This window comes from Erythrolamprus reginae, chromosome 2, assembly GCF_031021105.1.
Source record: "Erythrolamprus reginae isolate rEryReg1 chromosome 2, rEryReg1.hap1, whole genome shotgun sequence".
NCBI lineage: Eukaryota > Metazoa > Chordata > Lepidosauria > Squamata > Dipsadidae > Erythrolamprus > Erythrolamprus reginae.
Window position 1 is genome coordinate 210,613,256 of NC_091951.1, and position 26,834 is coordinate 210,640,089.

At 40.9% G+C, this 26,834-nt stretch overlaps 2 protein-coding genes across 2 annotated transcripts in view; one reads left to right on the forward strand and one right to left on the reverse strand.

Annotated features, from left to right (window-relative positions):
* The first annotated feature begins 1,574 nt into the window (after positions 1-1,574).
* On the forward strand, positions 1,575-4,930 carry ELOF1 (elongation factor 1). The gene is made up of 4 exons (XM_070736141.1): positions 1,575-1,677; positions 2,640-2,761; positions 3,494-3,564; positions 4,222-4,930. The coding sequence occupies exons 2-4, from the start codon at positions 2,646-2,648 to the stop codon at positions 4,284-4,286; spliced, it is 252 nt and encodes an 83-aa protein (XP_070592242.1). The 5' UTR covers positions 1,575-1,677; positions 2,640-2,645; the 3' UTR covers positions 4,287-4,930.
* Positions 4,931-13,220: 8,290 nt separating this feature from the next.
* The window catches only part of CNN1 (calponin 1), a 61,487-nt gene continuing 47,873 nt past the window's right edge, over positions 13,221-26,834 (reverse strand). Inside the window, exons 2-7 of the mRNA XM_070741666.1 lie at positions 23,077-23,198; positions 21,762-21,828; positions 19,352-19,489; positions 18,333-18,443; positions 16,606-16,752; positions 13,221-13,803 (exon numbers count right to left, since the gene is read on the reverse strand). Coding sequence (XP_070597767.1) covers positions 13,552-13,803; positions 16,606-16,752; positions 18,333-18,443; positions 19,352-19,489; positions 21,762-21,828; positions 23,077-23,198 — 837 coding nt within the window. The 3' untranslated portion in view covers positions 13,221-13,551. The remainder of the gene's footprint in view (positions 13,804-16,605; positions 16,753-18,332; positions 18,444-19,351; positions 19,490-21,761; positions 21,829-23,076; positions 23,199-26,834) is intronic.

The following is a 26,834-nucleotide window of genomic DNA, read 5'->3' on the forward strand; positions in this document are numbered from 1 at the left end:
TATGTCAGTAGTAACCACCAGCAATATGTGTTCAAAGTTATTTTATATTTGCATAAACCTATACTTCACTTCCAAAATCTTGCCAAGAAAACCATAGGGTGTCACTTTCTCTCTTCTCTCTCTCTGTCTCCTATATTATTATTATTATTATTATTATTATTATTATTATTATTATTATTATTAATAATAATAATTATTATTATTATTTACATTTATATGCTGCCCTTCTCTGAATATACAATTTAGAATTATTTATACAGCAGAAATGTATCACATAAAACATTGTCCAACATCAGATTTATAATCCAACATCTGGAAGACCTCTTTGGTCAGCAGTTCTTAGTCCTGAATTCATGTGGTTCACAATGGCAAACAAATGATGGATTAATCTCTCAGCCTCTCAGAACAACACCTCCTGAAATCAGCACATATTGACAAGAATGAGTATCCTGTGAAAAGTAAGAACAGATGTACAAAATGTCGTGGGACCTTCATAACTTGCTTCTCCATGATTACAGATAGCAGTTCCTCAAAATAGGAATCAGCTGAAAAAAGAGTAACTGTTTTCTTCCCTTATTTTCCTCTGTTAGTTCCTCATTTTTAATGTTTAGCTATCCTTTTAAACATAGGTATGTATATACGTATTCATTTTAGAAGTCTAGATAGAATAGAATAATGTTGGAAGGGACCATAGAGTTCTTCTAGTCCAGCTCCTTGCTCAAACAGGAGAACCTATACCAGTATTGGTGAACCTTTGCAGCACAGAGTGCTGAAATGGAAGCGTGCATGCGTGTGCAGGGAAGCACCACAAATCAGAAGAGAGTTCCCTGGTGCCTGCTTCCAGTTTCCAGTGTGCACACGTACACCGGTCACTTGGTCTCTTGTCTCTTCTTAAAAACCTCCATGAAGAACCCACAACTTCTGGAGGCAAGCTGTTCCACTAGTTAATTGTCCACACTGTTAGGAAGTTTCTCCTTCATTGCAGGTTGTTTCTCTTTTGGAGCAGTTTCCAACTGTTTCTTGTCCTGTCCTCTGATACTTAGGAGAATAATTTGACTCTCTCTTCTTTGTGGGCAGTTCCTCAAATACTGGAATACTGCTATCATGTCACCCTAATTCTTTTCTTTAGACTAGCCAAACCCAAATCCTGCAGCCGTTCTTCATATGTTTTAGTCCCCAGGCCTTTGACCTTCTTAGTTGCTCTTCTCTGAACTTTTTCCAAAGTCTCAACATCTTTTTTGTAGTATGATGTCCAAAATTGGTTGCAGTATTTTAGGTGTGATCTTACTAGGGTTTTATAAAGTGGTACTAACTAATATTTCCGATTATCTTGAGTCTATGCCTCTGTTTATATAACTCAGGCGAATGTACTAATATTTTTGGCTACTGCTGCTGCTGCACATAAGCAAAAACACACTGTTATCACCACCGTATTTGTCGCTGAAACGCCTCAGAGCAGCGGCAACCCCCTTTTCAACGCCAGGGGGACTCGGAAGTTTGTACTTATCACGCTTCTACTTTCTGCTCTCTCTCTACTGTGTCGAGAATGGCAGATGACAACATCCGTTTCCGGCCTCAACGCCGGAAACGTTGGTCTCCGTTGGAAACGCGGCCTGCGGGAGCTGTAGCCGCCCTCGTGCTGGAAAAAAGGAAAGGGTCGAAAGGGGGGAAAAGAAGGTAGCGCTTCTCCTTCTCCGTCCGAAACCGCACCGTTATTCCTGCGAAAGGACGTGGGGGCCGCGGCGGGGTTAACCATCGGTGCCGGTTCGCTTAGGCCTTTGCTGCTGATGCTCCCCTCTCTCTCATCCTGGACTTCCCAGCTGCAAATACGCTTTCTAAAACATGGAGTATTATGAAGAGCTCTTCTTGCCCGCTTGACTTCGCTTCTCCTCGCTTTAGGATACTGCAGCCCTGTGTGCCCAGATGTATATGGTGGCAGAGATGCTGCAAGAATCGCCGTATATCTCCGTATCCCGGTGCTGCTTTCACGGCCACTCGATTTACGGAGGCCCAGCTGTTTGGTTATTTTTAGGACCAACTGAAAAATATAATAAAACCAAGACAAATTCCTTGTGTGTCCAATCACACTTGGCCAATAAAATTCTATTATATTCTAATAATAAAATTAATCTGAAAATAGTTTCCCCCCCAAATCACAGGAGGCAATTCTAATTTTTTTTATTGTTATTGTTGTATTGGCTCTGGGTAGAGCCTTATGTTTGTTTTTATGTCACTGAAGGGTTTTTTTTAATGATCTAAGCAGCTTACCAAAACAGTATACAATAAATTACCTAGCATATCTCATTGCTAATATGTGCATCACTCTAATATAGTCATTACAACATTGTTAATAGCAGCCACATATAACCTAATTTTTAGGTATATTTTAGATCAGACAATACAGAGTATCACTACTTCAGAGTAGCAGGAAACTGCCTTCTGTTTGTAATGATCACAGAATTCTACTAGGGCCCAGCAGGTTATAAATCTTAACAATTATCCAGTAACAAACTGCACTAGACTTTTTGCAAAGATTTACATCGTTAATCTTTACAAATGTTGGTATTAGATAATTTTAAATGATTTCCCCCCACTTCTTCCCCAAATCCTTCTTAGTCTTTTGTTTCTTTTTTCTGTAGGCAAACATGGGTCGTAGGAAGTCAAAGCGGAAGCCTCCACCCAAGAAGAAGATGACAGGAACACTTGAGACCCAATTCACATGTCCTTTTTGTAACCATGAGAAATCCTGTGATGTTAAAATGTAAGCTGTTTATATAAGTGATGGGGGAACACAGCTTCCCTGTTTGATGGCAAACAGAATTGAATATGATACAGTGTTCCCTCGCTTTTCGCAGGGGATGCGTTCCGAGACCGCCCGCGAAAGTCAAATTTCCGCGAAGTAGAGATGCGGAAGTAAATACACTATTTTTGTCTATAAACAGTATCACAAGCCTTCCCTTAACATCTAAACCCCTAAATTGCAATTTTCCATTCCCTTAGCAACCATTCAGATTATTACTCACCATGTTTATTAAAGTTTATTTAAAAAAAAATTTTAAAGGCAGACGAAAGTTTGGCGATGACATATGACGTCATCGGGTGGGAAAAACCGTGGTATAGGGGAAAAATCTGCAAAGTATTTTTTAATTAATATTTTTGAAAAACCATGGTATAGACTTTCCGCAAAGTTCGAACCCGCGAAAATCGAGGGAACACTGTACAGCTATTGGGGCTTTAGATCTCCAGAAGAAAAGATTTTGAAAACAAAAACACAGGAAGATGTATTTTTCTAGGTAGGGCAGTTGTGAAATTGAGAAAGTTTGAAGTGTTAATAGTAATCAAGTTAGCATTAATATATAGTATTTTTATTTGATATGCTTTTATATCTAACACCTAAGACCTATTTGCATTGTATTCTGCAATCAAAATTCTAGTAGACTGATTTAGGCTAATAACTATACTATTTAATTGCCTTTATGATTTTCTGTTCCAGGGAAAGGGCTCGGAATACTGGAGTGATATCCTGTACTGTATGTCTGGAAGAATTTCAGACCCCTATCACTTGTATCCTTTGCTCATTTATTTATTTCAAGTAATTCAAATCAAATAATTGCTCTGCTCTGTCCTAGCTTTTTTTTTACATTTAAGAAAAATATGCTTGATTTTATCTATATTAAAGCTTCAATTTAATCAAACATTCAAGATGAGGATTGTGTATTAAATACAAATTAAATTCACTTGCTTCAGGACATGTAATTGGCATAAATGGTAATATTTACAATAAACTCTTGTTTGAGCCATTACTCTCAAATTAATGGATATGAATTCACAAAGTGATGGTAGAATGGATGAACGAAAAAAGGTCTCTGGGATATCTAAATGCATTGAGGCACATTAAACTGAGGGTTTATTATATTTGGTAACATCTACTTTTGTTTTGCTGTGTAAATTTGAACTTGATTTTGTGGTTCCAGTTTTTATTTTAGATCAAATGCTTTAACTGATTCTTAAAATTTGCACATTGTCTACCCAGTATTAAGAAACTGTAAGTAAACCCTGATCAAGATCTTATTAAGCATAATTGTATACTTTCCTTTTCTCCATGGTATCTGTACAATCATAGTAGAAATATTGCCTTTGCATATTCATTCTGAATTCAGATGTCTTTTCTAGATAGAAGACACATTTATATATTATTATCCTTAACTTTTGACTTTAAAGATCTTTCAGAACCAGTGGATGTTTACAGTGATTGGATAGATGCTTGTGAAGCAGCCAATCAATAACAACTTTAAAAGAACTTGTTGGAAGTTAATGTTTCTTTATTCAAGGGTGGGGGTATTTGTTTCACAGTGCATTGATGATACAGCTGGAGTGACTATGAAATGGTGGTTTGTGCTCTTTTCTTCTATTCAGTAATCTATCTTTTTATATGAATATTGTGGAGTATAAAGACTAATGACTACCAAAAAAGACCTGCAAGTGGGGGAAAGATCGGCTTTTATTCAGGTTGAGGCTTGGGAATTTTTTCTCTCAAGACTGAAATATAAGGTTCAGTGCATCAGATGCTGCTGTTCCATTTTTGTTAATTTATTTTGGGCTTATAGAGAAGGGCTTCCACACAAGCTTCTCTTCCATTCTGTGATGATCCTTGGAATTGTATTCCATTTTAAATTGCGAAGTATAGTCAGAAAGAATATATGGAATGTAAGAAAAAATAACCCTATCTTGGTCTCATGATACAAACTTTATATTTATCAATAATCATGAAGTCAACCTTTTTCTCAATAACATGTCTCCAGTTAGAATAGCAGTGTGTTGCCTGTGTTTCAGAAAAAGTTGTACGCAGGGCTCTTCTGTGGCACTGGGCATGAGATTTTGAGAACTGTGTTATGTAATAAAGTATGTAATAAAAATTCAGAGAAGCAAACCATGACTCACTGAGAAATGGTGCTGTCGTTTTAAAAACATTTTAGTGTAACGTATGCAAGGGCGATTTTACTATTATAATTCCTTTAGTAGAGACATTTATTTGATTGTTTTGTTTTTATCATAATACTATGTATGGAACAAGTATACATGTCAAGGTTCCAGGTAGCATCCAAACTAAATCAGAGTCCAAGTCAAAGTAGTCCTCAAAGTTCCGATTTATTGCAAGAGCCATCCTGGCACCTACACTGGGAAACCTGTATCTGAGTTTCCACCCAGTTGAAAGTTCACATCCCTTGTCTGCCCCTCCCAAACTTGTCACATTGCCCACTCAAATTGTGCCAGCATGGCAAGTCCTTCCACTTCCGCCCAGGTGGGTGGGCATAGCATGGCCTTGAACCTCTCGAAATAATGCTTTGTGGCTGCATCTATTCCCTCATGAAAATCATCCCTCCCAAGTACCTTCTATAGATGGTGTGGCAAGCCGTTAATTTATCATCAACTTCTGCACCAGCTTGACAATACATTCTGCTGAGAACATTTCACTCAATTGCTTTTTCCCTCTAACACATTAATCCCAGTAAACATTTTTATGACTTTAGAATGAATATGTCCATGCATATAGGAAGACAGACTATGGCTTAAGTCTGAATCTTGTATACAGTGCATTCAGAAAGTGTTCAGATCCTCTTCATATTTTTCAATTTTGTTTTGCTGCAGCCTGATTCTACAGTTATTGAAATTCATTTTTTAATTTCAAATTTGGTGCTTTCTCTATAAAACTTACACTCATTGACTGGTTGTATTCTCAAGCAATACAGTAAATATATCTATACTTTCTTCCCTGTGACAGCCCATTTCCAAGTACAGTGGTACCTCATGATACGAACCCCTCGTCTTACGAACATTTCGTGATACGAACCCGGGGTTCATGATTTGTTTGCCTTGTCTTAAGAACCATTTTCACCTTACGAACCCGAGCCGGGGGCGTGGGCTCTCCTACTGGGCATGCGCTCTACCTTGTGCTCTCTTACTGCAGCAGGGATTTCCCTGCCTTGTGATGTCATTTCCGGAATTTCCTCCCTGCCTCCCTCCTCTTCCTCCTCCTTCTCCTGTATTCCGCCTCCCTCCCAGCCTTCGGGCAGCATTGGCCTTCCTCCGCCGCCATCGGCACCCAGCTCCTCTTTGTCTTCTCACTTCTTTACAAGTTGACAGTCGGGCGGCGGCGCAGAGGCTGGGGGCGGCGAGGGTGTGTGGAAGAGGTCCACGGGAGAACTGGGGGGAACCGCAGCCACCGCTCCGTGGAAGGGACCCGGCTGGGAAACTCCCGAAGGTGGTCTTTGCGTCGTCCCAGGAAAGCAAGCAGCAGGCATGGGCTGGGGTCTTTCCCCTAGGAGCAAAGGTGGTGGTCGCAGGGTGGTTTTGCTGCAGGCGGGTGTCTAGGCACCGCAGCTCCCCCCAGTTCTCCCACGGACCTCTTCTACACACCCCGACTCCCCCAGCTTCTGATCTTTTCTTTCAGCTTCTGGATGGATGGGAGGAGCTAAGCGGCCAGAGGAATTAATGTAAAATGCCGCTGGGCTGGCAACGTCTCCGTGCTGCTTAGCTCCTCCTGTCCAGCCCGAAGCCGAAATAAACGTGTGGAGGCTGGTAAACAAAAGGCAGAACTTTCGGCTTCTGGGTGGATGGGAGCGGCGTTTTACATTGATTCCTCCGGCCGCTTAGCTCCTCCCATCCACCCAGAAGCCGAAAGTTCTGCCTTTTGTTTAACAGTCTCCACGCGTTTCTTTTGGCTTTGGGCTGCTTGCTCTCCCGGAAAGACCGCAGCCCACACCTTCGGGAGGCTGGTAAACAAAAGGCTGAACTTTCGGCTTCTGAGTCGATGGGAGGAGCTAAGCGGCCGGAGGAATCAATGTAAAACACCGCTCCCATCCACCCAGAAGCCGAAAGTTCTGCCTTTTGTTTACCAGCCGCCAGCATTTCACCTTCCCTCCCAGCCAAAAAGGAGCCGCAGAGAGGGCTGCGGGGCTTCCCAGCAGCCTCCTGAACCCCGAACTTTTGCTGAACTTCCAGGTTTGGGGTTCGGGAGGCTGCTGGGAAGCCCCGCAGCCCAGCTGTCACCTTTTAAAACAGCCGGGTGGCTTCCCAGCAGCCTCCCGAAGCCGAACGCCAAACCCGAACTTCCAGGTTCGGCGTTGGGAGGCTGCTGGGAAGCCGCCTGGCTGTTTTAAAAGGTGACAGCCGGGCTGGGGGGCTTCCCAGCAGCCTCCCGAACCCGGAAGTTCGGCAAAAGTTCGGGGTTCGGGAGGCTGCTGGGAAGCCCCGCAGACCGGCTGTCACTTTTTAAAACAGCCGGGCGGCTTCCCAGCAGCCTCCCGAAGCCGAACGCCAAACCCGAACTTCCGGGTTCGGCGTTGGGAGGCCGCCAAGAAGCCCCGCCGCCCGGCTGTCACCTTTTAAAACAGCCGGGGGGCTTCTCGGCGGCCTCCCGAACGCCAAACCCAGAAGTTCGGGTTCGGCGTTCGGGAGGTCGCTGAGAAGCCCCCGGACTGTTTTAAAAGGTGACAGCCGGGCGGCAGCGTTTTTTTGCGGGGGGTTTTTTTGTTGCACGGATTAATTGACTTCATATTGTTTCCTATGGGAAACAATGTTTCGTCTTACGAACCTTTCGTCTTATGAACCTCCCCCTGGAACCAATTAGGTTCGTAAGACGAGGTATGACTGTATTGGAAGACTTGTATGCCCCCTCCGCTAGCTTTTTTCTCTTTAGGCAAATTTCCTAGTGCTTTTGAACACATCAGTTTTACAAGGTGCCTAACTAAGCAAAATAATTAACCTGATTCTTTCCCCTTCATATTCATCCAAATTCTTTCAATAGTGTTTTCAGCCAGAGTCTCACAAATGTCCGTATTGGTGTAGTCATTCTGTATGTTTAATGTGATAATTAATCCATTTCTCTTGCTCAGTTTCTTTTGAACTAATTGTATCCTTCCATTATTATAACCCGGGGTTCCAAACTCATGGCATCACATGATGTATTGGGACTTTTTTCTCCTTTGCTAAACCAGGCAGGGATGGAGCCAGCACATGACACATCCAACCTGCAGGCCATAAGTTTGACACTCCTGCTGTAGCCCAAACTTGAATTCCATCCCTTGATTTCCATGACTATAATGTAGTGCATTTATCTTGCTCTCTGATTATCAAATAGAGATTCACATGCTCTGAAATTGCCTCCCATTCATTTAAATAATCTGTATGATTTTAATTTTTATATCTCATTTTTTCATTTTTCATAGTTGCTCCGAGTAAGTAGAAAGGCAATGTCATTAAATAACCAACTAGATAGATATATGATATAGAATGGCCTAGTTACTACGCAAAAAAATTCCTTTCTTTATAGAGGATCATTTAGATTTGAAGAAAGCATTTCCTGGGAGTATTGGGCAAGGCAGGTCTCATCTCTGGAGTGGAAAGTGCTCATGATAAGGGGAAATTGTCCCGTAAATAACACAAAAGCAAATCTGGAACAAAGAGAATATATATGCAGCGAAAATCTTTTTTTTTACTTCAAGGAAGTTAGTAGCAAACCACTTCCATATTGTTGCCAGGAAAAATATAGAGTAGTCGTGAAGATTCCAGTTTACAGAACAACCAAATAATCTAAGAACCTGGGATTATAGAATGGTGTGTTTTTGGCAAATCAGCTGATTAGGCTTGTTTGTTCTGTGAGTTACCCAATTTTCAGGGCATATTGATACTTTAGAGAGGGTATTCTAGGACAGCGAAGAGATCACTCCATTTTTCCAGTGTCTATAAATCTTTGGTTAACTGGAACCTCAGGATATATCACTTAACTGAATGCATAGAATGGATGCATACAATGGAGCTAAGTGATTGTCAGTGTGAAATATTTTAAATAATAAGCTATTACCTCCTTATTATAAGCTGTCATGTGAATGTATCCAACCTTTCCAGTGGATTTCCAGGATTCTAAATCATTTTGGAAATGAATCAGCAGCTTGTGAAGAAGCTAATGATATTACCGCACTAACTGAATATTTATGTAAGTTAAATATGGGAAGCATAACCATAGCAGGGAGGTGTTCTCTACTGGATGCTTTTATTCCTAACTGAATTGACAACATACTTAACAATATGTTTGCTTCACCCTGGAGTTTTGACAAAATCCTCTCCTTTGGTAAAAAGGTTGCCTTGTTCTAGTTTCTTAATTTATCTTCTGGTTAGAAAAATGGCAGGATTAACAGAGTTGGAAGGAACCTTATAGCCATCTAGTCCAATCCTCCCAGTCCAATCTCTTCTAGAAAGTCCCATGGGATTGGGTGGCATAGAAGTCAGACAAATTAAATTAAAGTTTCCAGTGATGAAGCTCCCACAACTTTGGAAGGCAAGTGTTCCATTGGTTGATACTTCTCACGGTCAAAAAATGTATCCTTATTTCTAGGTTGAATCTCTCTTGATCAGTTTTCATCCATTATTCCTTGTCTGGCCTTCAGGTGCTTTGGAAAACAGATTGACCCACCTCCCTCTGTGACAGCCTCTCAAATACTGGAACAATTCTATCATGCCTCCCCTGGTCCTATTCACTAGACTAGCCATGTCCAGTTCCTCAACTATTCATTGTATGTTTTAGCCTCCAGTCCCCTATTCATCTGGGTTGTTATCTCCACTTTTTTTAGAGTCACAGCATATTTTTATAGTGTGGTGACCAGCAGTGGGCTACGAGCCAGAATGCTAAATTGCACTCGCCACTGCGGCTCATAAGTTCTTGTGGGGCCAGTGCGATTTTGCTTCTGCACCTGCAAAGGTAGCAAAATTGTGCATGGAGCCATAGGTGCGCCCATGTTTCAGTGAGGGCTTTTTGCTTTTGCGCATGCCAAAATATGGGTGCACCTGTGGCTCTGCACAATTTTGCTACCTCTGCAGGTGCAGAAACAAAATCACGCTGGCCCTGCAAGAACTTACGAGCCGCAGTGGCGAGTGCAATTTAGCATTCCGGCTCGTAGCCCACCGCTGGTGGTGATCAAAACTGGATATAGTATGATGATGGCAGAACTGAACCTACTTAACATAGTGAGACAAGTGTTTCATTGTTTTGTTTGATTTCCATAGTTGTTCATCTCAGCAAATGTCTCTCAATGGATCACAATTGTTAATTTCCCTGTTTAATCTTCTGTATGTGTCTGGCCTGTATATGTTATATGTAGGGACAGCACCTACTTATCACTCTTGGAAATTGCTTTGAATGGAACATCATCAATAATGGGGCACACTAAATAGGCTTTTATGTGCAATTCTGTCCATGGGGTTATGTGAAAAATCAGCTGTGTAGGGGATAATTTATTATTTGAAAATTCACTGAGCAGACTTGCTACAACAAAGTGTTAAAAACTGAAATATTTCACTTTTAAGAATATTCCAAATTATTCAAGATATGCAAAATTGACTCTTGCTGGTTATATGCATACATCAATAATTATTTTGGCAACAATACAGTGATGGTTGCTTTTGCTATTTTCCAGATAAATAGATAGATACAGATACAAACACATTACATTTCCCAATGCTGCCTACAGACCTGCTTTATCTTTATAGTTCCTTCCTGCAGAAATATTCAGGTGAGCATAGACTGTCTATATTGAGATTTTATCTTTAGCTTCACTGAAAACTTTTAATGATAACTCATTGGCTGGAAGTCTTTTTTCATACTGTTGATTATATTGCAATTTAAAGAATGCATTTGTGATCATGTAGCTTCACATCTCGTGCTAAGAGTAATGAATGTAATGGGTTTTGCCTTTAGCACCTTTTGCAGTGCTGACTGCTTCCATTAAATAAGAGATACTTATATAAAAATTCAAACAAATGACTTAGCTGATAGAGGTTTCATGGAATAATGAAATTCTGTGTAGTTGTCTTCTCTTGAAGTATCTTAGATCCAAGGGTTACAAAAGATCTCTGCTTGAAGAATATCGAGACCCTCTAAAGTAAATTATCTGACATATTGTAATAGGAAGGGCTATAGTGACATCTTCATTTTGTTTTTAAACAGACACATCAGAAGTATTTGTTAAATTGCATTTAAAATCACATTATAAAACCCCCCTTTTTATTGTGCCACAGTGAAATGAAGTAAATTTTAGCAGAACATTGCAATGAAACATACTTTTTAATATGTTTTTGTTTTAAGAGAATTGTGTCTTAGCTGTTCAGCATGCAGAACTGTAGGAAGAATGGATTTTCAGGATGATAAAGGGCAAGTGCCTTCATTGATTCTATTAACTTTTTAGTAGTATATATTTATGCCATTTTGGAAAATGAGCAAATATTTCTCTAGTTCTACATAATTACCAGAGAACATGGCAATAGAAAAAAATAATGAAGCCAGCCATTCCTCAACTAAATATACATATAGATGACAGGCACACCAATCCTGAACTACAAGTGCAGGGGTTAGATGATAATAGAATAAAATTTATCTGTTAATAGAAAAATGTTTTAATATGCATAATTAAAGATTCATTGGGCAGCAAAAAGTGATATCCAAGTGTGATGTTATGTTCTAGGTATTGGAGTAGAGCAGTGTCTCTCAAATAGTGGGGCCTCAGAGAGTAGGGGTTTTTTGCACTGAACAATAGCACACAGCACAGAGTAGGAGATGTGAAGTGCATATAACAAACCCTCAAAAGACACCATGGAAAAATATTTAACAAGGATGAAAAGAAAGGAGGAGAGACGGAGATAATGAGACAAACTTAAGTCTCCTGAAAGCTATGATGAGGAAATATGATGAAGTGTATATAGGAGTTGGCTTCACTGTGACTACGGTGGGAGACGAGGAAAGACCGGTATGCTTACTGTGTCTAAAATGTTGGCAGCAGACAGCATGACACTAAATAAATTAAGGTTTCACTTAAACACATCACACCCCATCACACTGATAAGCCGCTTGAGGTTTTTCAGCAAAAATGTGCCGAATATTGCAAACAATTGTCCCAGTGGAGAGTTGGGGGGGAGCATGAAATGTTTACTTCTTCCTGGGAGGGGGGTGTAAGAGAAAATAATTGAGAAACACTGGAGAAGAGACACCCAGAAAAGCTCATTCTGGGCGACTGTGAGCCAATTTCTCTGTCTCAGTTGAAGCTATCTTACAATCTACCTTATAGGAGAAATTGAAAGATTGTATTTCCTGGAAGAAAGGCAGGAGACAGCTCGATGCACAGGCAAGCACCAATAAATCCTACTTTTGTGTGAAGCGTATATTTGTTGGGCTTATAATTTGAACTGCAGTACATATTGTCTTTATGGTAGATGGTAGGCACATGATTATTTATATAAATATGGAGATGGATACTTTATAAAATATTTTTGGTTCTTATATAACCTATTGTTTAGTTAGTCTTACCTAATTTCCCATGCCTTTAAATTCTTAGATTGTATGCAAATTTGGCATACAAATACACAAATATCTATTATTTACTGCAAATTAAATGTCCTTGGGGATGAATGGAACAAATAAGATTAGAGATACTGTAGTGACATGCTGATTAATGAAAGATAACTAGGGCAAATACAAAGAAACAGCTGTACTGTATATCGCCAAGACATTCCTATCTATGTAATATACAAATAGATTTACGCAGAACCTGCTTGTTACATCAATAAAATAATTTTTAAAGTATTAGGTTATTTTGCAGGAAAGTTTGTATTCTTGGGCATCTAGCCATTCAGTTTCCAGGCATTTTCTACCTGAAATTGCAGATCTGCTTGGTTTCTGCATCTTCCTTTTTCTACCATCCTTTCCAAATTACCTCACATTGGTCACCTACTGATTTTAAGGCATATTTATAGGTGTCACCAGTCTAGTGATGTTGCCTGGCTGGTATGACCAGCTCCTGCAATCATTCTCCACCCATACACATTCAGTTTTTGCTTTCTAAGAAGTTACTGGCTGGCTCAGGTTACCAGTGCTCTTTCACAAATTTTGTGTGTTTCAGGAAATTGAAGTGATTAGAGCCTCTGGCAAAGTTAACATATGGAGAACTTGATATTTTATATCTAAGCAGGTCAGAAAATGTGGCTTGCCCTGAAGCAATTTGTGTAATTAATGAATACAAAATAGAGGGCAGCAACTAACAATTTTACAAGTTGTACCGTCATTGCCTGCCCTTGCATTGATCCAAAAGATTAGCAGCAACTGGCACTTGGAAATGATTGACAGCTGCCAGGGCTTTTTGTCAATTGAGAAGCCAAGTTAAGAGGACTCATTCTTTTGTTTCAACTTTTCTCAACTTACTGGTTTTATTATTTGATCTTTCATCCTGAGAATTTTGAGCCATATTAGTGCATGCTCAAAAGCAGTGACAGTAGTTGATAAGTCAAAGCGTGAAGATATCAAGGTGAAGCTTTTACACTCAGTGACAGGGAAGCCTGGCTCTGGCATGTATTAAGGAGTCTTTAGTGAGCTGGTTAACAATTTATGGAATTGTCTGAATCTTCTTATATTCCTGACTTAAAATAATCACATGATGATGGATCTTTTAGGAAGCGCCTTGCAGTGTTGGTGTCTTTATTTTGTATCTGTCCCACAACTCCTGCTGGCTATTCAGAGTTGTAGAAGTTATGATGGCTGTGGTTATATTGGTCCTCCTCATCTCCAATTGCAGCATAGGTGGGCGTGAGACAATACTTGGAGTCATAGACTTGCCGTGGCAGTCCATACACAGTCATGCCTTGCTGTGAGGCTCCTTTGTTGCTACCCATTTGCAGGGAGATATTTTGGGTGTCACAGCGCTCCATGCCAAGGGTGGGTTCAAAGATTTGTCTCTTGGTTCCAGGAGCTGTCATGCCCGCCTGAGAGGGTGCAGTAGAGGAAAAAAGGGGAGAAATAGAAAAATAAAACGCAGTTACTTGGAGAAAGTATGAAAAGATTGAAATAACTTATAAATGACCACGCACATATACCTGCCAGTTAGCATTTAGCATGATTAGTAAGCCTTGGTGTTGAAGAAAATATGCTCCCCCCAAAGAATTTGACACTTTGCCTTGTAAGATGTTTATTTTATAATTTATATCTCAGAATGAAGTAATTGGCTTTCTAACATACCTCAACAATTTCTTTATCTCGATTTTTAAGAGCTAAAAATCTCTTGAGATTTGAAGTGCCTAATTTCTATACTACTCTTAGAGGAAAGAATAAACTATGACTTGTTTACACCAAATATAACTTGAGATAATAGTGTTTGCCTCTTGAACTTGCTTCAGCCTCAGTTCACATGTTTGCAGAGACCAAAATCCAAAGAATCATGTGTTCCCGAATTAAATGTTGATGTACAAACAGGAATAAGAACTTTGTGTTTGGAAGAATTTGAGAGTTGTTTTTTGTCAGATCTAAACACAAGGTACAAAAAGTGTTCTAGATACAGTTACCTGGTTTGACACAGTGACAGTGTAGGTCTGAAACCAATGCTGGGTTGCTACCGGGTCAGTAGATGACTCTGCATCAGTAGTGGCCGCCAGATTGCACAATTTGCGTGCAACCACTCCAGTGCCGGTTCTTTGGGCACTACCACCTTTTTTCTTTAATTTTTGGTCTTTTTTGCTTCCTGCACATACGCAGAAGCAAAATCTTGTGAGGGGACATATGTGCATATGACATTTTGGTGGGTTTTTTGCTTCCGTTCATGCATGAAAGCAAAAAAAAATCACTGAAATTTCACGCAAGTGTGCATCCCCTCACAAGATTTCAGTGCATTTTTGCTTCCTGCACATGTAGGGAAGCAAAATCACGCTGGGGCAAACACAAGTGTTTGTAGCACACACATGCATGTAAGAATCCTCAGGTAAGAGGAATCCACCCCTGTCTGAAACCCTTAGGAATGTCCCAGCCATGTAGACAGATGGCTACCTCTGAAATACTATTGAGTCAAATGCAAACAGGCTTTGTAGCCTGGAGCGTAGCACCTGTCTGACTTGTTAAAGCAGCTGCACTGAAGTTGCTGTGTGGTTGCTGCATACAGCTTGAAGAGTTCTAAATAAGATTAGTGTTCCTTGAAGTACCTATTTGTCTTCAATCTGAAGAGCTTAGTATCTAAGTAAGCATACAGAAGTACAGTAATACCTCGTCTTACAAACTTAATTGGTTCCGGGATGAGGTTCGTAAGGTGAAAAGTTCATAAGATGAAACAATGTTTCCCATAGGAATCAATGGGAAAGCGAATAATGCGTGCAAGCCCAAAACTCACCCCTTTTGCTCATTACTGCCAGTATTCGGATCCTTGTTCGGGGTAGGGTGGCGGGGGGGAGGGGAGCGACATAACATTCCCGGCACTGCTGCTGCTTCTCAAAGGGAAACCGCCACCACTGCCACCATCGTCCTGGCCAGAGGGATGGAATTCGCTGGGACGTGGCAGCCCCTCACCCTTTTGGAGGGTGGGGCTGGAGCAGAGGGGTGGCTGCGGGAGGCCCCCTGCATCATTTGGGGGCTCAGTGCCAGGGCTGTCAGCGAAGGGGCTGGCTTGGCAAAAGCCCTCCCAATGAAGGGGCTGTGAGAGGGTTTTCTCCGAGCGCTTCAGGAACGCTTGCCCCACCCCTCTTGCAGCACCTTCGCTGGGAGTGCTTTCGTCCAGGGCTGTCAGTGAAGGGGCTGCAGGAGAGGCGGGGCAGGCATTCCCGAAGCACCCAGAGAAAGCGCTCTCACAGCCACTTCGCTGGGAGTGCTTTCGATGAGCACTTTGGGAACGCCTGCCCCGCCCCTCTCGCAGCCCCATTGCTGGGAGCGCTGTCAGCGAAGGGGATGCAAGAGGGCCGCTTGAAGCTTCCCGCCAGGATCCTCACTAGCGGCCAGAGAAGCAGGAGAAGCCGCAGCTGCCACCGCTGAGGGAGGAGCTGTGCCCCAAGACGGGAGGTGGAGGAGGAGAAAGCTGGAAAGGGGCGGGTGCGGGGCAGTGGCAGGAGGCCAGGGGCGTGAGGGGGACAGAGGCGGGCGAGGGGGCCTGGACTCCTGTGCCCGAACATGGCTTCCTTCCACACCGAGCCTCCCGGTCGCAGAGGAGCCATGAAAACTTTTGCAAACTTTGGAGCCCAGCATGGCTCCTCCCGCAGCGGTGGCTGCAGTGGTGGTAGTGGCTGCGGCTTCTCCGAGCAGGCGGCATCTCCTAAGTGGGCTCCAGGTTCAGGCATGCCCCCCACCACAGAATCCCGATGGGGGTTGTAATCAAATGGGAAATCCCGGCGGTGACAGTCACAAGGCAGGGGAATTCCTATGGCAGTTAAGAGCGCATGCACAGTATGAGAGTGCACACACAGTAAGAGCCCACGCACCCGGGCTCAGGTTCATAAAATGAAAATGGTTCTTAAGACAAGGCAAACAAATCGTGAACCCTGGGTTCGTAGCACGAAAAGTTCGTATGAAGAGGCGTTCGTAAGGCGAGGTATCACTGTATACAGAAACTGCTAAGCAGGAACATATCCTTTGTTTCTACATAGAAATCACACTGTGGTAGAAGCAGCGTAATCTGTTATTGTACAAGCAGTTGTGGTAATCCTAATGGTCAATAAATCATTGGTGTTCCAGTGAAAGAATGAGTAGGAGAAAACAGGTAAGAGTATCAAAATCATCTCAGTCCCCACTTTTTCCCCATTCATATTTCTTACCTGGCTAGCCCCTTTGTTGGTTCCCATTTGTAGACTGATTGTGGCCTGATCTAGAGGTTGGTCTGTACCCAATTTTGGATCATAAAGGTGTCGACGTGTGCCATATGCTGTCATACCTTGCTGGCTGGCAAACTTGTTGGTGCCCATCTAAGAGGAATGCAGTGTTGACAATTAGACTCATCTTTCTCTCTTTGCCAAGTTTCTATTTCATATATTATATAGGTTAAAAGCTTCTTCATTCTGTCACTTAGACCTTTTCTTCATTTTCTCCCTAGTGATTTATATCATGTGACATTCAGCCGTGACTGGTAACAAAACATTTCATATGAAGACAGCTTTATGGTGTCACTGTAAATCATAAGTGAAGAACTGGTCCTTTTCATGTCTTCTATTCCCCTTACCTACTCAGCAGTGATTTTAATGCAGGAAAACTCAGTTCAAAGCACTAATATTCTTAGAGAAAATTTTTTTGGGGGAAAAAACTGGCAAAAATCCCCTATCAATATAATTCTTAGATAACAAGATGCCAGTCAGGTATTAAATGGAACTGAGGGCACTTCACCCACAGTCTTTGTACCAGTTCTGATTTTTTTCCCAGAATTTAATTTCCTATGCTTCTGTCCTTATCCACCAGTTGAGCCTGCAGTGTAAAATACTGATATGTTTCTAGTAATGAAGCTTGGAAGAGTTTTTGAGTGGTCTGTTTTCAATCTATTGGCAAAAATTCTTGCCATTTTCCAGTTCCAGGCTTCAGAACTGGCAGAGCATCAATGATATCTAGACTGTGGGCTAGGTGGAGTCAGAATGATGAAAATAGCATCACATTGCAAGCCCATTCCTTTTGTGCATGCATTATAATGTCACATGTTTCAAAATGGTGGAGCCTACAAAGCAAAATCACTTTCAATTTTGCAGATTCCACTGGTATTCACTTAGCCCTTAAACAGAAGTGACTTGAGAGTTTTATAGAGAGATCTTTACAGCAACTGCTACTATATTTTTGATGCATATCACAACAACAATATCTACAGATTCCAGTTTACTATGCAGTAAATTGTTTTGATTCCCTGTACACAATAACTCAGATGAAAAGAGCTCATGTGAATTTGACTATGTTTTCTTCCCTAAGCAGTAGGCTCAAAGCATGCTTCCTGCAGCTTGGGATTGTTTTCTTTTGGCCCCTCCTCCCTCTCCCTGCCTCCTGGATTTGTCTATTTTGGAGGAGAAATTGGTCTTCTAACAGCATATTTTCTTTCCCTGCAATGTAAAATGGGAGAAAGGGAATTTCTATTGCTTGTCTCCTCCCTGCAATTTCATTTTGTTCATGGTTCTCATCAGCATTCTTTTACTGCCTAGTGCACACCTGGCTGATCCACACGTATGCATCTTGCTGTATCAGTCTGGCATCTAACGAGCTAAGAATAGCAGACCCACTGGTTTGGCACCATTTCCTCTCCTCTGCAATTGATTGATTGGAGGAAGTGTTGTCTAGTTTTTGGTATTTCAAGACTGGCTGTGGTGAAAAATGTTGCAGTCTCAAACTGTTTCAAGACCTTTAGGCAGAAGGATGAAAGGGCCATGGCAATTATGTATTTGGCCACAGTACACATTTGCACAAAGAAACTAACTTTGGAGGTATAGCAAGGTATCCTAAATTGTTTGCTACAGACAATGATACAAAGTATCTATATCTTAGAGGAACAGTTGCTATAACTAAAGCTACACACCTGCAATCCAATGATGTTCCTTCCTTCTTTCAGCTTTTCAGGCAGGAATTTCCGCTGTTGTTTTTCAGCATATTTTACTCCAACGTTCACCCTGTTGCCTTTTGTCTTTGCCTGCGTTGTGACAATCAGAAATCTTTTCAGATGTTTCTCTCAGGTCTTGTTTTGCAGCTGAGTTGAGAGCAGCAGGGAATTTCCCCCTTCCCCAGACCTCCTATGGTAATTATTTCATTTCAAATTGGATAAAAAACCCTGGTCTCAGTGTTTAGATCTGCAAACGATTTCCTTGAAATATCATCTCAGTGATGTCCAAACTGAACTCTCAGCGTCTTCCTTCTGAATGTGTAAAATTAGGCTGAGCGTATATGGATGTGCAAAGAGAAAGAGCTCTATGTACTTCTATAATTTAGGGTTTACTGCTAGCATGTAAAATTCTGGGAAGGAGTCTTGGTAGAAATTAACTGAACATACTGAAAAAGGTTCTTCCTGCCCATCAATATAATTCTTCTGATGGAAGACGTATAGACCAATAAGGGATGTTGTAGATCAGAAGCAATATAACAGGCATTTTCTTCTAATAGTGAAGAGTTAGCTATGAGGTTGTCATTTTAAATGTAATCTGAGGCCACTTTGATTTGTATTATCCGTTATTTATTTATTTATTTATTCATTCATTCACTCGATTTTTATGCCACCCTTCTCCTTAGACTCAGAGCGGCTTACAACATGTTAGCAATAGCACTTTTAAACAGAACCAGAATATTGCCCCAGAATATTGCCCCCAAAATCCGGGTCCTCATTTTACCCACCTCGGAAGGATGGAAGGCTGAGTCAACCTTGAGATGACAATGAGATTTGAACCAGTGACCTATATATACAGTCAGCTTCAGTGGGCTGCAGTACAGCACTCTACCTGCTGCGCCATCCCAGCTCTACCAGATATTAGATTATTGGGGTGATATTTATGGAAATACTTTCATATAGGGTTCACTGAAGGAAAAAAATGAGCAAAAACAACCTACCATGCTAGCTAAAGCAATCAGGGTTGACTGGACCTGGGTATGGTTTGTATTTTCAAAGAGATCATTTGCTTCAAAAATGTCATGGGGTTTCACTCCATATCTTGTGGTAGCCTTAATAAAGTTGCCAATGTTTTCCAGCTGCAAAACAGGAGAGTCAAATAATCATTTACAATCACTGAGCATTTCCCAAAAGTGATTTCCTTTACAGTGCTTCCCCTAAAAAAAGTGAATGGTAGAATCTTCTCCAATATGGCATGTAACTGTAATTCCAGCATGTCTGAAAAGCATTATGGTGGGGAAGACTGAATTATGGTAGTCCTGTCTCAAAGCACAAGGACAAAAAATATAGCCATCTAACATAATGCATGACAAGTGCAAAGGTGCAAGCATAAAGACTACATAAAGACTGTAGTGTAATGAGTGGATTCATGAACCAGAAGTGCTTTCCTGACTTTTTACAGCAAAGATATAGCAGTTAGTAAAAAGATAGGAAAGTAAAAAGATGATTATTATTCTCCCCAGTTTGGTAATTGCTCTGGGCCTCTACTATCAGAACAGCCAAGCAACAAGTAATGCAGGACCTCCAGTCTGTGGACTGGCATCAGGCTGCAGCATACCAGATACTGGGCCATGCAAACAAGGAAAACCCCATCCGTGGAATGCAAGCAGCGTGCAAAAATACCCCACCCCCTCTGCTCCACAGAAAAAACTCTCAGCGGAACTGGTCCCTGGTACCCAAAAACTTGGAGGCCACTGATGTATTGCATAGGAGAAAAAGTAAAAGCTGCTTTTGAGAGGGAGCATCAAAGAATCAGGGAAGGGAATTCCTTTCCTCATTGCCCAGTTTTCATACTCCCAAATCCATCTGCCAGTCTTTCTCCTATAATATTTGGCTGTGTATTTTTGCTCATTAGGCTTTGAAATTGAATTTCACTATTTATTTCTGTCCCATACATTTGAATTTGTTAAAAATTCACTTTTTTTCTTTTTATTTTAGTTGAAACATTTCTTCATTTGTGTGCCAATTCATTATTGTTTACAGCAAACAGCTGTGATTAGATTAGATTAGATTAGATTAACAGAATTGTAAGGGACTTTATAGATCATCTAGTCCAACCCCTGCCCAAGCAGTAGACCCAACAGCAGTAATGGTGAATCTTTTTTGGCTTGAGTGCAGTGAAGGGCTACCAAAACTTTTACTACCACACTGTGGGCGTGGCTTATGCAGGATGCCCTGCATTTTCTTTCAACATCTTTCAGTGCAAATTGGGTACTCTGGAGTGGAGCTCCATTTTCACTACCCCACTGCGTTCCCCCCCCCCATCCAGGCAGTAGCCCACCTCTGTTTGCATGCCAAAAGTGGGAAGGGGGGGTTGTGCTCCTATGTGCCCACACCCATAATTCCATACCCCCCCACACACACACAAGTGTGAGTGACAGCCCACCCGCCATTCCTGGCATGCGATGGCATGCCCGATTTTCACTCTCCCCAGACTTCAGGAGCATGGGGAGGGTGAAAATACACACCCCTGGAGATCTCCACAGGCTGATGATGGCCCATTTGCCAGCTTCCAATTAACAAGAAGGCCTGTTTTTTTGCTCTCCTTAAGGTCCAGAGCCTTTCTAGGAGCCTAGGGAGAGCAAAAAGTTTCCCAAGTTGGGAAGTGGGCCATTTCTGGCCTCCAGAGGGCCTCTGGGGGGATGGGGAAGGCCATATTTGCCCTCCCAGGGCTCCTAGAAAGGCTCTGGAGCCTGGGGAGAGCAAAACAAATAGAACTTTCAATTCAATTGGAAATTGGCAAATGGAATGTTTCCAGCTTCCGGAGGACCTCCAGGGGGGTGGAGAAGCCATTTTTGCCCTGCCCAGGCTCCTAGAAAGGCTCTGGAGTTTAGGAACAGCAAAAACCGCCCTTCTTCACCCCCTCCAGAGGCTGGAAACAGCCTCTTTTCTGACTCCCAATGGGCCTAGAAGGCCCGAACCAGACCTAACCTCACGTGCCTACCAATATGGCTCCATGTGTCACTTGTGACACACGTGCCATAGGTTCACTGTCCTGACACTATTTCTGACAAATGGCAGCCCAATCTCCCTTTGTCTTCACTGTCAGAAAATTTCACCTTATTTCTAGGATAAATCTCTCCTTGATCAATTTTCATCCATTATTCCTTTTCTGGTCTTCAGGTGCCTTGGAAAATAGCTTGACCCTTTCCTCTTTGTGGCAGCCCCTCAAATATTGGAAAGTTACATAGAAATCTAATAAATTATTAATTATTATTGTTTACTGTCTAGTAAAGAGAAAAGCTCAGCTATTTCCTGCTGCCATAATGCTAATCTCTCATATACCTTAGTAAATGTTTCTTAATGATATAAAGGTAGCACTGATATGAACATAATAAGAGAGAATGGTACCTGATGCCAGTTCTGGGTGGACTCATTCACTTTTCTTACAGATCCAGGTTGGAGTGTGTTGATAAGTCTGAAAGAGAAAGGGAGAGGAAAGTTTTATTCCAAGGTGTTTATTTCTTCAGCATCAATATAGGACTTCTGTGTTTTTACTTTGATGCAAGAATACCATGTGATTCAGAAGTGCCAACCTGTATGCTTTTTTCTTCTGAAAAGTTCTCTCTAAACAAAAATAGTTATGTGTTCTTACCCATGGAATGTACTCGAGTGGTGTCAGAAGAAAATTGCTGTATTGTTGGTTTTTTAAGACCCAGTTCAGCTTAGTAATCATAGTTTTAAAATCCCATGCATCCAATATAAATTAAATATATTAAGGGTGCAAATTCTCCAAGCTCCTAATTAATTGGTCTCCGAAAAAGTAGTGTGTTTATTAGGCAGTTTAGGTGGTGTTTTCAGTCATGATTCTTGGTGTGGATATTGAATGGAATTAAGGGATTAAAATTACATTAAGGGACGTAGTTCAGTGATACTGCAAATATTTTGAGATTGCTTTGGCCACATAGAGCTGGCATTGCAGTCTTTATACCTATGTGTACAAATACTGGTTATGTTTAAATTGTTTAATATTCAAAGTAATAAAAACAAATTCAGTATAATGGAAAAGTGGCACATCTGCTTTTCTGCCAGTTGGCTGAAATGGTAAATAAAGTTGCCAGATTACCAGGAAAAAAATATCTTTGATGCATTTCATCCTACGAAGAGGGGCGGCATACAAATCTAATAAATAATAATAATAATAATAATAATAATAATAATAATGTCTAAGCCACCAAAAAGCAATGTCTCTTAATCCCCTTTAAATTCAATTAAATTTAAAGCATCCTTGAGTTATTCCATTATTTGGAATTGGGGGGACATATTTAGGGTCAGGGTATTAAATCTTTATAACCCAGGTTTATTTTCAAATTATCTATAATGTGATCCACTGTCTTTGGTATTGATGAATCCTTGGCAAGGATCAACAATCATGTATGGGTATTCTTTAAAAAGAAGATAATATTTCTCCCCCCTGCCCTGCTGCATTCTATCTGAAAATGGCCATCTAGAAAAAGATAGCCATTAAAATTTTAATTTGAATTAAAGCGGCTAATGCTGTGAAGCCAGAGGAAAGTATGTAAACATTTCCTTTTCTTAATAAGTTAAACATACTATTCCAAGTCCTTTGTTAGATAATTAATGTTGGTCTAAACTCGCACTAAGCCTTCTTTGTCCATCCTTAGTCTTTGGGGAACAAGCTTCCCCTCCTTCTGTGTTGTCTTACTCGCACAGGATGACTCCATCTTTCAGACTTTCCATGAAGTTGTCTCCAATGCGCTTCCCTGTTGCTTCCTCAATCCATTGTCGCAATTCAAGTTCCCGCTGAGGATCATATTTCTGTGCTAGCTGCAGAAAGAAATGATACATTTTGGAATATTTAACCAAGGAATAAACAAAGATTCATTCACAAGCATGATGCAATGCCTTCTCTTTGATTACATCTGAGAATAACATACAAGAATTTAAAAGAGTGTAATTGATACTATAATAATTATACTTCAGAACTGTTCATATTCATAAATGAGAAACAGAAAATGCATGCAAAGCAGTAATAGATTTATTTATTCATTCATTCATTCATTCATTCATTCATTCATTTATTGGATTTGTATGCCGCCCCTCTCCGGAGACTCAGGGTGGCTAACAGCAACAATAAAACAGTGTACAATAGTAATCTGATATTGATTGATATTGGATTGTATTTAAGATTGTATTTCAAGAAGAGAAATTTATCTGGTTAATCTGAAGGCAGGAACATAAAATACGTTTTCAAATAATAAAGCTGTTAATGTATTACACACATCAGAACAACAAGAACCACCACAACAAAACATATTCATTTAAAAGCTAGATATTTTTAAGGGTTGGCTCCAGATGTAAATTTCAAAAGGGGAATTCCATATCTGGATGCTTGTAAAGAAAACATTTTACAACTTATTGCCTAGTGAATTCTTGGCAAATATCATGTAATCCAGTAAGCATTCCCTGTAAACCTTAATAACTGGCAACTGTGTAAGAGAAGGCATCCAGCAGAAATTCATGGCCTAGTTGGGTAAAAATTTATGTCAACATGAATACCTCGAAAATAGGGGGACTTTAACTACCCTGAATCAACTGGGGGACAAAGTCTGCACCAAGTGGAAGATCAAACAGGTTCCTGACAACCTAACAGACAACTTTGTCTCCCAAAAAGACAAAGAGAAGGGAACTAAGAGATCAGCCATATTGAACTTAATTCTCACTAACAGAGATGAAATGATAGAAAGTGTTGAAGCTACAGGAACTTTGTGTGGGAGTGATCATGCAATATTGGAATTCAACATTATGCAAGCACAAGTAATAGAACAAAGTCAAACTAGAGTATTGGACTTTTTAAAATTGTTAATTTCAAAAAACGTAGAGCTTGGGAAGGATTCCCTGGATGAGAATCCTCAAGATAAAGACAACTCAAGAAGCTTGGGAAATTTTGAAAAGTGAGAGTATAAAAGCCCAGTCTGGCATAATACCAATGAAGAAGAAAAGTATCAGGACTATGTCTAGTTTAATGAAAAGACGGACTATTATATTGTTGTTGTTGTTGTTGTTGTTATTATTATTATTGTTATTGTTATTGTTATTATTATTTAGATTTGTATGCCACCCCTCTCCGAAGACTCGGGGCGGCTCACAACAACATAAACAGTGTACAAATCCAATTATTAAAAAATACTCTTATAATAAAATAATCACACAATCCAATCAAACCATACACCAACCTTGACAATTGGGGTGCGTGTTAATTTCCCCCTGCCTGGCGGCAAAGATGAGTTTTTAATAACTTAAAAAAGGCGAGGAGGGTGGAGGCAGTCCTAATCTCTGGGGGGAGTTGGTTCCAGAGGGCCGAGGCCACCACAAAGAAGGCTCTTCCCCTGGGTCCCAGCAGATGGCATTGTTTAGTCGACAGGACCCAGAGAAGGCCAACTCTGTGGGACCTAATCAGCCACTGGGATTCGTGCAGCAGAAGGTGGTCTCGGAGGTATTCTGGTCCGATGCCATGTAGGGCTTTATAGGTCATAAAAACCAACACTTTGAATTGTGACCAGAAATTGATCGGCAGCCAGTGCAGGCCATGGAGTGTTGATGAGACATGGGCATATCTGGGTAGGCCCATGATTGCTCTTGCGGCCGCATTCTGCATGATCTGAATTTTCTGAACACTCTTCAAAGGTAGCCCCATGTAGAGAGCGTTACAGTAGTCGAACCTCGAGGTGATGAGGACATGAGTGACTGTGAGCAGTGACTCCCGGTCCAAATAGATCCGCAACTGGTGCACCAGGCGAACCTGGGCAAACGCCCTCCTCGCCACAGCCGAAAGATGGTGCTCTAATGTTAGCTGTGGATCGAGGAGGATGTCCAAGTTGCGGACCCTCTCTGAGGAGGTCAATAATCCCCCCCCAGAGTGATGGACAGACAGATGGTACATTGTCCTTGGGAGGCAAAAACCACAGCCACTCTGTTTGTGAGGGTTGAGTTTGAGCCTGTTGACACCCATCCAGACCCCAACAGCCTCCAGGCACCAGAACATCACTTCCACTGCTTTACTGACTGGACATGTTCAATGTTCCCTCTAATTTTTTTCCGGTGTGGGCGGAAAAGTATAATGTCTGAACAGCACATTTTCATGCCCGGGAATGGATCGGTTAGAAAAAAAAGGGGGTCATGTGATCTCAGGACACACAGCAACGGTCATAAATATGAAACGGCAGCAAAGTTTTGATCCTGTGATCATCAGGCTGCTGCAAAGGTCCTAAGTGTGAAAAAGGGGCATAAGTCACTTTTTTCAGGGCCGTTGCAACTTTGAACGGTCAGTAAATGAACCATTGTCAGTCGAGAACAACCTGCCTTTCCCCCTAGATGTTTTCTGTGGAGCTTCAAAATGGACTCCTGATCTGCTGATCTGCTTCTAAAAGAGTGCACTGGTCAGACACATAATCCTCGACTTCTGTTCTGACCCCAATGGAGGCCAACGTTTCTATCTCCTGAGTAAGACAGTTATTAAGTGAGTTCTGCCTCACTTTACACCTTTCTTGCCACAGGTGTTAAGTGAATCCCTGCAGTTGCTTGTCAGAAAATCCCAAAAGATGTTCACATAACCCTGGGACATTGCCACCATCATAACTACATTGTCAAGTGTCCAAAGTTTAATCCAATAACCCATTAATTTTTCTAACAAAGTCCTTCCTTCCTAGAAGGAAGAATAGAAAGAATAAAATGGAAAAGGGGATTAAAAGGGGATACAAAAAAATAAAAAAGGAAAGGGTTCGGTTCAAAGTTCTGCTCAGATTAAAGAAATTGGAGTTTGAGAAGGGTTGATTAAGCTTGGAGTATTGTTTTGTTTGCTCTTTTTAAATTATTTTTTCTATTTAGTTATATGAATTTAGGAATTGCTAATCTGTTTTAATAAATTTAGAAGTATTGATTATAATAAGATATCTAGTAAGTGATAACTGATTTGGATTAATGCATAAATAGAATTGAGTTTAGAATTGTTGTGGAGATTAATGATATTAATGATTTTTACTTGGTTGAAAATAGAGAATATTTAGATTTTTTCCCCTTTTTTTCTTTTCTCAAATTGAAATTTAAGACTAATAATTGAGTAAGAAATGTAGATAAGTATTAATTTGCTAAATGTTAGATGGGCTGAAATAATTTTTAAATTTTGGATTAGGTAAATGTACTATTTTGGGGGGGAGAAATCTGAAATTTGTAGATGTTTATGTTTTGTTTTTAATTTTCTTTTGTTCACATCTAATTGGCTATACAAGGTTTTCTTGGTTTATAGAAAAATGTATAAAGAAAAAAGGAAGCACTTTGGCATAATGGTTAATAAGTTAGAAATATAACTGGTGTTGCACTTTTTGAAGGAACATTAAGGAGGGAATTTAATTAAAGGAAAAGTATGTACATGGAGGACAACATTAGGGGGGGAAATTTGCAACG